General features: G+C 34.6%; 1 protein-coding gene across 10 annotated transcripts in view; it reads left to right on the top strand.

Annotated features, from left to right (window-relative positions):
- The window catches only part of VTI1A (vesicle transport through interaction with t-SNAREs 1A), a 358072-nt gene that overhangs the window by 80128 nt on the left and 267613 nt on the right, over positions 1–10331 (top strand). For 7 of the 10 annotated variants that reach the window (XM_077877623.1, XM_077877617.1, XM_077877619.1 and 4 more), the window contains exons 4-5: positions 217–294; positions 6729–6749. In XM_077877623.1, the coding sequence (XP_077733749.1) occupies positions 217–294; positions 6729–6749 (99 nt within the window). The remainder of the gene's footprint in view (positions 1–216; positions 295–6728; positions 6750–10331) is intronic. The other 3 variants (XM_077877618.1, XM_077877625.1, XM_077877626.1) reach the window with 1 other exon arrangement.

The following is a 10331-nucleotide window of genomic DNA, read 5'->3' as shown; positions in this document are numbered from 1 at the left end:
TTTTCTTTCATTACTGGCATTTGAAAAACTTCTAATTTACATCAAACTTCTCAAGTTCAAGAACTTTACACAACTTTGCTCGGCAGATCTTAGCAAATAGGTTTCCATTAGGGGGCTCTCGAGGTTTGAAATGATCAGCCTTGATACCAATAATGCTTCGAAGCCTTTACTTTCTAACGTTCATCTCGCTCTCTCCCTTTTTGTTTTGTTTTATAGAAAAGGTCACGGATCGCCTACAGTGACGAAGTACGGAATGAGCTCCTAGGGGATGATGGGAATTCCTCAGAGAACCAGGTAGAATGCTAATCAGGAAGGCCCGGTGGGTGGCTGGAGGGTGAAGGAGGTCACTGGCATACTGGGCTCTCAAGCTGCTCCTTAACAGTATTAGCAGCAACTCATGTGGAAGCGATACTGTTTAATGCAAAGCTGGAGTCTTAATCAACTTCAAAATGTTTCTTGGAGATCTTACATTTAACCCTTTACCTTGTGATCACTGTCTGCTATCTTTTAAAAAAATCTTTTCTTCTCTTTTCTTTATTATTTAGTACTTAAGGAATAACTTGAAACACACTGTTTGCAGACAAAGCCAAGGTCTTCACCTCAAACACATGTAAAAGGAATAAAACAGTACATAATGCAGCTTTGATAATAATGCAGTATAATTAAATCAACACTTGCAGCAAAACAAATGAAAGTAAGCTTTCAAAATTCAACAGGGCAGCTCGGTCTCCTATTGTGGGGCTTCTTAAAATACATTCACCAAAATGCAAATTGTGAGCACCAGTGTGGAACTTAGATACTCAGAGAGAGGTCCTGCCTCTGTCAAATAATAATAATAATAGGAAAAGTCTTTCTACAGTTTAAGATCTGCATAGGCCAAAAATAAGATACAATTTCTTCTTAAAAGGGCCTTATAACTTGGCTGTCAGTTCTCATTGGATCACACAGCAGTGTCATGAGTCTAATTAATGTCCCACTTCTTTCTTTGAATTAATACTGCAGACTTCATTAATTCTTGTAGATAATATATATGACTTAAAAAAATGTTTTAAGAACCTCCGCGTAGAGATGACTTTTAAAATGTCTCAAACAACCCTAGTGACTTACTCTCTTTGACACTTTTAGAGAAAGTAAATGATGGGAACTTCAGAAGCAAGACCTGAACGTGTTTATTAATATTCCTTTGACAAGTATTGTAAAGGTCTCTACTCTGCCTAAATAAAAATGAGCATAAATCATTCATTGAGTAAACCGAAATTTTAATAAGATGGTAAAACATATTGATACACATTATAAGACTTGTATAATTGTATTTAACATTTCAAACAGATTATAAGTCTATATATGCTAAAACTTTATTATTATCTACTCTAATGTAAATATTGTAAATTGGATGTTGTTTATGTGATTAAGGCCCCCAGCCATCCACCCCCCCCCCCCAATAAAGGATGGGGGGAGGAGAAGAATCACTCAGCTGATTATATTTGATTTTGGAAATATCTCACCTCATCCACCATTTGGATGTCATCAGCTTGAGTTTAGACATGTAAACATGTTAAGATTTGACTTGGGATTTCAGCTTTTCTGATTGAAATGTGAGAACAGCTAAGGGGAAGAAAAATAAGGAGCACATCAAACATAAAAGAGTGATGGGATAAAGAGTTTTACTCATAATAGGTTAAATAACACAAGAATGAGAGGAAAAATATTTTCTTCCTATTTTAAGTGTGATTTAGATTGTTCATATCTCTTGAATGAGTGAATCATAATTTTATTTCATATCTTTACTACAAAAAAAGTATTCTCTTTTTTGCAAAAAAAAAGTGAATGCAGAGTTCCCATGTCAATTCTCTAGAAAGCTATAGATCTTTCCCTCATTTGAAACTACTGCTTAATATAGAGGAAATAGAAAGGAAGGGGTGTTCCTGTCTAACTCAGACTCCTTTATTCTAATAGATGTTGTAGTACTCTGACAGGGATCCCTTTTTTTGTTTTTTTTAAGGCATGTTCACTTCTCTTAATGGACATTTTATGTGCCTAAAACATTTGCCTCACGTACATATAAGTATGATTTTTTATGCCTAAAGAAAAATATTCTACAAAAATAGATAGAGTTCGTATTTTCTGAATTTTTCAAATTATATTCCTGTCACTTTAAAGTGATTACGCAGAGATTTCCTCTGGACTTGTATAAATCAAACTTACAAATTCTGAATGTGCTTGGAGAACCTGAAGTTTAGTTGTAAGGAGCTGTCACTTCAATAAATAGAATATGATAAATTATAGTCATGAGACAGTGTAACTGTTAGATTATTAGTTATGTGAACTTTTCAGTCCAAAATTTGAATTAGGTTTGAAAGTTCAAAGAGACCACACTTAACTTTTTGGATATCTTGTCGCCAACCATAACAAAATTTTTATTCCATAATGAAATCATTAAATTTTGTTTTGAGGATTTTTATCATAATATAGGAATTAAAATCCCTCAAAGTAAACCACATCCCTTAGCCAGGAATGGTCACTTGAGAATTACTCTTAATTCTGCATCAGTATTCAGTCAGACTATGGAATCAAAACAGAAGCCCTTTCTTTAAAGGAAGAAAAGATTTTAAGTTTGCTCTTTATGTATTAACTTTTGTAGCTCAGGGGCTGAGAACATAGTTTTGTTTTTTGTTTTTTTTTTCAGGGTAGGATTACCTATAATTTACATAAGAAAATATTTTCTGCCCACAACTAAGTTTATCTTCAAGTTAATTGTTGATAAATTTTTAGAACTTTATAGCTATGTAATATTTAAGATAAACTTTTAATAAACAGAGAAAACTTGGAGATAAATAAAATGAAACCAAAATATATGTTTCACTGAAATTGGGATATATCTCAACTTAAAAATATATATATCTATCAGAAAAGGGAAATAATAAAGAATTATAACAATGGTTGCAAATAGGTCAAATAAACTAACTGCTGACTAGTTATTTTCGATGCAACATACACATCCTCCTTATAGTGGCTTCTTTGTAGAGATTTAGGCAAATATGAATGCCATAGCTATTATTTCTCATTCTGGTCATTTATAATGCTTTTTTTTTTAAGGCATCTAAAATCTGTTAGACACATAATCTGCCAATTAACTATAAAGTATATTAATTTACTCTTATATAAACATTTCTGACATGATTAGAAATGTCAAGATTTCAGCAATTAAGAATTTTTCAAGTGCATCTTTAACGTCCCTCATACAGTACACAGTTTCATTTAATTCCAAATTAATTGCTTTGTATAAATTCATTTCTGATTCATATCCATTTCATACAATCAAATATAGCTCATCCCTCATTTACAAAGAAGGGACAAAATTACCTACATTGCACATTTGAGTATTGTTGGGTCATCATCAGCTTTCCAAGGACTATTGTCTTAGACATTATCATTCTATTATTTTAAAATACCATGTTTTCCATTCCATATGGCAACATTGTAATTCCTTGAGAGAGTTGTGTTTTTGAAATGTAGCAGTGCTGTATTTGAGTGGAAACTTTAATAATTGTTACCTTGATTTAGTTTCATGAAAATCATTCTCAGGAAAGGAAAAAAAAAAATCTTACCGAATTAAATCCCCTAATCCCCTTCATATAGTGGAGTCTGATGATGGGGCGCATAAAATGTTCCAGACTCTTACGTTTGAACCCTACTAATGGTCTCTCAGTTTCCGTACGCAAAATTACACTGATCGGTGAATAAATGTGAGTAAATGAAATTTTAGTAAATCCTAAATAGAAGGTTCAAATCCGTGTCTAAGGAGTAGGATATTCCTAAACGTGCCGAAAATTTTGTGGCGTAGCAACATTTAGCAGATACGATTGCTTAATTTTTTTTAATGCGAGGTTCTCTTAAGTTCCGATTTGGGCTTGCTGTGCATAAAGTGTGTCAAACTTCAGCCACAGACCAGGGGGTGAAGTCGGTCAATTTAATTCCCCAAGATCTAAAGAAGGTCGGTATCATTTCATATAGCCCTGGCAGAGCAGATCATTACCAGGCACAAATCTGTTCGTTACGTGCTGAGGGTTTATAGCAAAATAAATAGACTGTCATCATAAGTTCAGAAAATTGTGTGTTCGACCCACGATAATGTGTAAAGGGCGTTTAATAGAGTTCAGCATTTATTCGTTATCTGTATGCGGACAGAGACGGCAGTGGCGTTATCAGCTTTAAAAAAAAAAAATCGGTAGTTCTGGGGCTCACGTGACACCCTCACACACACAGGCGCGCGCGCATGAACCCTCACATGCGCTGCAGTGCAGTTTTGATTTTAGCCACAGCAGAAGGCTTAACCACAAGAGATTCCACTGGTTCAAACCAGCGTAAACCAGATTTTTTTTCAGCCCACAAAGGAACAGATTACCTCTTGTATCAAATTCTGCATTGGGGGAGAGGGAAAAAAAAAAAAAAAACCATCTTTGTTTCAAAAAAGATGTTGATTATCATAACTCAACATGGTGGCATGGCACATTTTCAAGTCGCCTATGATGGAGCTAGTAACTCAATAAAATACGAAATCACTACTTTCAGTCCAGTCTAAGCATTGTTAATTTTCAAAAATAGACCATCTTTTGTTTACTTGAATGAAAACTCCCAGCCTAACAAAAAAAAAAAAAAAAAAAAAGATGAAGATTAAAACCCCTCCCATTACCTAGCTTAGCTACAAATCCGGTGTAGAGCTTGAATGCAGCCATGCAGCACAAACAAGATAGAACGTTTTTTGTTTGGAACCTATTGAAAAAACAAATGGGTAGCATTTTTAAACACTCATTGATTATGGCAGGGTGGCATGCCCCAAATGGTCTCAATTGCTGAGGAGTAGTTTTAAACTTTGGCCCTTTAAGTATCATAGTCAACTGAAGAATGGTGCCCCCAGAAAGAAAAGATAGCTGTGCGATCAATTCCCAGATCGTCTCTTTCTGAGAATTAATGTTTGCCTTTTTCTCCCATGATGTTCAGATAGCACAGAGAAAGATTCCTATATATGATAAGCCAGGTATTTTAGTTTAAAATTTTACTTATTCTTGGGAAGAATGGTAACTTTTCACATGAAACAGGATGCTTGACTCATAGACACTGGATGGTTGCTGAGAGAATGAGTATATTAATTAAAAATAATTACATCTTCCTGTACATTTTGAAAGGACAGTATTAAAAGTTTCATTTCCACTAAATGCATTGGGAGACATTATGTAATAGATTCTGTACCCTTTCTCTAAAAGATTCATAACGATTTTGAAATCTCATTCTTTGTACTTGAAATACTTTTCATGTAATAAATAACAGAATGAGCTGGAATGCATACTGCCTTCCTTGAATTGGAGACAAAAACAGCATTAAGCATTGAGAAAGCAGGACTAATAGTAAACATGAAACTTCTAGAGAGACTTATAGTGAGCAATTTATGGCATGTTTTCTCCCAAAGCAATAGTTTAATTTATTGGCCTGTATATGTCAAGTATTATAACAGATGTTACAGATATTTGGATGTTTAAAAATTATCAGTTGTAGACCTGAAATGCTGAGGATGCAAATTTCAGACCTAGAATGTGGTTTATAGTCTTTCACAATATAGGTTTCAGTTTCTGTTCATTGCAGAAACTATAGCAGTCATCTCAACTACACAATGATATTTGATTTAAAATACTGTGAAACATATACATACCCCCAGTGCACGCACACACACACACACAAAGAATGAGTCAGATATATGGTTATATATCCATTTTCCAGTTTCTAAAGAATTAAGTAACTTATTTTATCTGTTATATTTAAGGCAAATAAAAAGTGTTCTGCATAGGAGAATTAAAACATTATCATAGGGAATTTACTTACAAGTAAAGAGTGTTTTTTTGGTGTGACTTCAGTGAGAATAGACAGCAGTACAAATGAAGTAGGAGAGCTCATAGCATAGCTCATGGCTTTGAGATGACCTGGTTTACAAGATGAAAATTGAAAAATGAAGAAACTTCAAAAATTAAAAATAAAAACATCGCACGATTGCAGTAGCCTCTTAAGCAAAACAAATCCTAGAAACTAACACTGATACACACAATATTTATAAAGATAGTGAAATATTTGGGTACTATGTCTTGAATATTGTCTCCCTTCGCATGCTTTATTCCCAATTAAAATAATACAAATACAATCCTATTACTAGAGTGGGCCCATGTATGATATTAACTAACATAACTATTTGTTTTAAACATTTATTGGGACAAAAGCATGAACTATTAATCATTTTCATTTGTAGGTAAAATCTGAAATCAGTTGTCAAGATTCAAAATAGAGAAACATCCTGAAAACTTGTATATACAAAACCTCTTCAGTGGTACATTCTTAGAAGAGAGGAACAGTAAACTTGTTTTCTTTCTTTATAATATAGACTTCTATGAAGCCGTTCCCCTTTATTTCATGATGGTGTCTTAGATGTACTTTAAAAGAGAATTTCACACTATTCTCTTTGTTTAATGTGACAGTGTGAGAAAGTGATCTTTATTCGTTCAAAAAACTCTGCATGTAGTCTATGTTTAGGTTCTTTTAATGTGTTTGTCTGTGATTTTTAAATGCTAAACATGTAAACAGATAAATTGTCAATGTTAATTCTGTATCCTGTCACACAACTGATCTTTCCTTCCTGCCATTTCTTTCCTTTTTATCTTTTTTTTTGTGCATTCATGTTGCAGTTGATAAAATTACGTGAAGAGGTGAGTACTTCCTAGCTTGCTTTTTTTTTTTTTTAATTCTGCTTTTTCCTATAAAATTGAGTTTCCAAATCTGAAGTAAGATCTTTGGGTTCATTTTTTTCCAGGAAAATTTACACATAGCAAAAATATTGATTATATGGCTAGCAATGTTCTCTGCTGACTATCTTTTAAAAAACAAGTAAACCCTAATCATGCTTATCACAGTGATCGTTGTTGTTGGTTGGCATCCGGAGAAAATTCATATTTTAAAGGCCAAAAAAGGAAGGAAAAATAAAAGGATATCTTAAAACTTTATCCAAGTGTAGTTTTAATGTTAATGTAGACTAACTTCAGGTTTATTTTATTTGTATTGGTTTCTCAAAGAAGTCAATGTGATTAAAATGTTTTTCCCCCTGACATTCCAATTTACTGAAATTTTTTTTTAAATACACTCTTTTCCCTCACCCAAAATTCTTAGGTTCAACACAAGATACCACGAATCTGTTTTCCTTTTAGAGAAACACACATATGTTATAAATGCTCTACTAGACTGTGTACACAGATACTTAAGAATAGCCAAAGCTCTCCTCATTGTTAAACACTTTCCTTTTTGTAGGAAATAGCACCCAAGTGAGTTCTCATTTTCCTGAGTTGCTGGCCTGTTTTATAATGCAGGTCTGGACTTTTTTGTGTCCCAGCAAATATTTACAGCAAAGTTTATCATTTTATCCCTGTATCAATGAGGGATGCTGAATGATTCTGGTCTTGTTTTCTATCTTGTTGTGTGTTTTTTTTTTAATTAGAGTTACTTTTTTTTTTTTTGGCTTAGTGAGGTTGAGTTTTGTTGCTTTTATATTAGGACATAAAATAATGGCCCATATTGCAATTTGAAAGCTAATTGCTTATAAAGAGTACTACGAATTATTTTTGAGTTTAGACTGACTGCATTGATTGAGATTTTCCTAGAATTTTTTTATTAGTATGTCATCATTCTATAGGTGACATGAATGCTAAATGAGAGGCTTGTAGACAGTGGTTTTCACCAACCCTTTTGACTTAAGATACTCTAGTGATGTCCTCTCTTAGTAAAAGTAATAATGATATATAAAATAAAGGGTGAAAATATATAAAACCCTTATCCTCCAACATTTTTGTGGTTTTTTATGATAGCAGATGTATATGGTAAGTGAATATAATCAATTGTAGTTTTGTTGTATAAGATTATTCCTGAGATGAGTGATACTCAACATTATTTTCCTGCAAGCCAGAATATCTGCTTTATGTGTATTTGTGTATGCTCCTGCTTAGGTAAAGAATATGTTTTCAAATCTTAATGGAACTAACAATAGACGCACAAACCTCTATATGAAGAAACTACACGAAGCTCTTCTCCTGAATTTAGTGAATATAATTAATAAAATATTAGGCCTTATTACAATCGGCGTTTTTGACAGATTTATTTTTGTTAAGCTGAATTGTATGGACTTAGAAATCTTAATTCTAAAATCTGAAAACCTCACATCTGCATTTCTTGTAAAATACAGTTTTATCATCGTTTTTGGCTTAATTCTTTTGTTGTGCCTATAGCAACCGTTTCATCAATAATGGCTCTGGGCTGCGTGTTTCCAAAACTATAACCCGGAATGGAATTGTACTTGGAAGAATTAAATCATTCAACTAATAGAATAATATACTCTGGAATATTCTTTTAACAGTCTTTGATATGTATATAGCATCGATATTTGTAAAATAGATTATGATGATGGCAGTGCATTGGTATATGGTTTGCTCAAAAGAAATTGTTTCTCAGCCAGGATTCAAATAGTAATCGAACAGTGAGTGTACCCCAGATTTCCTCCTTGTACCTCTTCTAAGAACACAGGCACCAGTCTGCTTCAAAATAGGATGTTAGGTTGTGTTTGGATACAGAGTGTGCCCCATCCCTTCCTTGTGATGCTCTTTCCCGGCTCAGTTCTGGGAACGGGGCATGCTTGGAGGCAGGCTAGTGTGCACAGGCAGCTGAACTGGTGTTGGCTGTGCTGAATCCTGCATCTCCAGTTCGCCACATTGCACAGCTCCTCATGCAAGTAGAGCTCTGTCTGAAGCTCCTGCACAGCTTCACTTACCTGCTTTGAAAGGGCTGAGGAGAGGGTGAGAGAATGAGTTTGGGATGGAGTGTGGGGGCAAGTTGAAAGCATCAGCTGCTACTGTAGTGTATTTCCTTTCATTTTCAGAGACCAGGGCAATGCACAACTAAGGGAACAATGTAAATAGCACAGCTGTTACAAGAACTTGATTTTAGCTTGACTTAAGTGAAGGGTTCCAAAATACAAAGTGGGGTCCTGCTGGAAAGCTTGCTGGTAAACTGGTAGTCCTCTTGTGTGCAGATTTGCTCTGATAAACTGTCCTGAAGAAGAGTTGCTTCCATTATTTAGGAAGATATCTTTTTTTAAAAAACAATCTTTTAGAAATTTTGCTCCCCGTTAGAGCCATACACTTAATAATCCGCTTTGGCTCCCCTTCGTGGAATTCCAAGAATCATTTTACATTTAAATGCTTTGTTTCTTACACCATCTATTATCATATAATTAGACTGTCCATTCCCAGTATTGATCTTTGATTTTTTTTTTAAACTCTACAGTAGCTAAGTGTTTTCTTTTAATTTAGGGATTTCATCCAATATGAAAATGAGCCCAAAATTTTTGTTCTGTTATTCAGAATTCCAATTCAGATTTACTCTTGATTTCACAAATGTGATATATTTTTAAGAGAATTACCAGTTTGAAATTAAGTCCTTTGTTAGAGTAGAGAACAATATTCAGAAAAGGGAAGAATACTCCCTACTCCTAAAACATGCGTATAGAGAAAATTAGGAGGAAGAAAGCTATTTTTGATAAGCTGAGTGAAGTGTTTAATTTTATTTAAAAATAGTCATGTATACCAAACACAGAGAGCTCCTCTTGCTTTTCTTTTTCTCAATTACAGCCTTCAGTGATTTAGCGTTTTCATGATATAAGCATTCCTTCCTTCCTCCTTTTTATTTATTTAGGTTTTTTTTTTTTTTTTTTTTTTTGTGGAGGGAGGGGCAGCTTTTCTCTTAATTTCTTCACTGTATATTAGACAACTCTATTAATTATTATAGACTGTTGCAGCTTTCCTGACCTTCACATCAGGTCCTATCTCTCTGTTCGAAATGCATTGTTTTAATGATTCTTCCCCCCCCCCCCGCGCCCCCCCCCCGCACCCCCCCCCCACCCCCGGCCCTTCCCCCCAAAAAAAATTTTCAAGGAAAGCTTTGATGTGGCTTTAGCTGCCTCCAACGTCTGGCCGCATCTCAGATGTGTCACCTATGCCGGGAGGGAATAAGGAAATCACGTTTTGAATGGTAATGATAACATACTAATCACTTCCTTTCTTTGAAGATGGAAGCGAGATAGTCTGTCAGCATCCCTGGCTGCTAGAGCTTGGAGGCACTGGTCTAGGTGTATTAGCTTAAGTGTGCATGTCAATACAGCTTGCATCTCCACGATCCATGGGGGCTCATTAGAGCAAGGTAGATCGTTTCGCTCGACAGCCACTCAGATAATATGTGTGGCACCTCCT

The sequence above is a fragment of the Canis aureus genome, chromosome 29 (genome assembly GCF_053574225.1).
Source record: "Canis aureus isolate CA01 chromosome 29, VMU_Caureus_v.1.0, whole genome shotgun sequence".
Lineage (NCBI taxonomy): Eukaryota > Metazoa > Chordata > Mammalia > Carnivora > Canidae > Canis > Canis aureus.
This window is presented reverse-complemented; position numbering and strand designations above follow the sequence as displayed.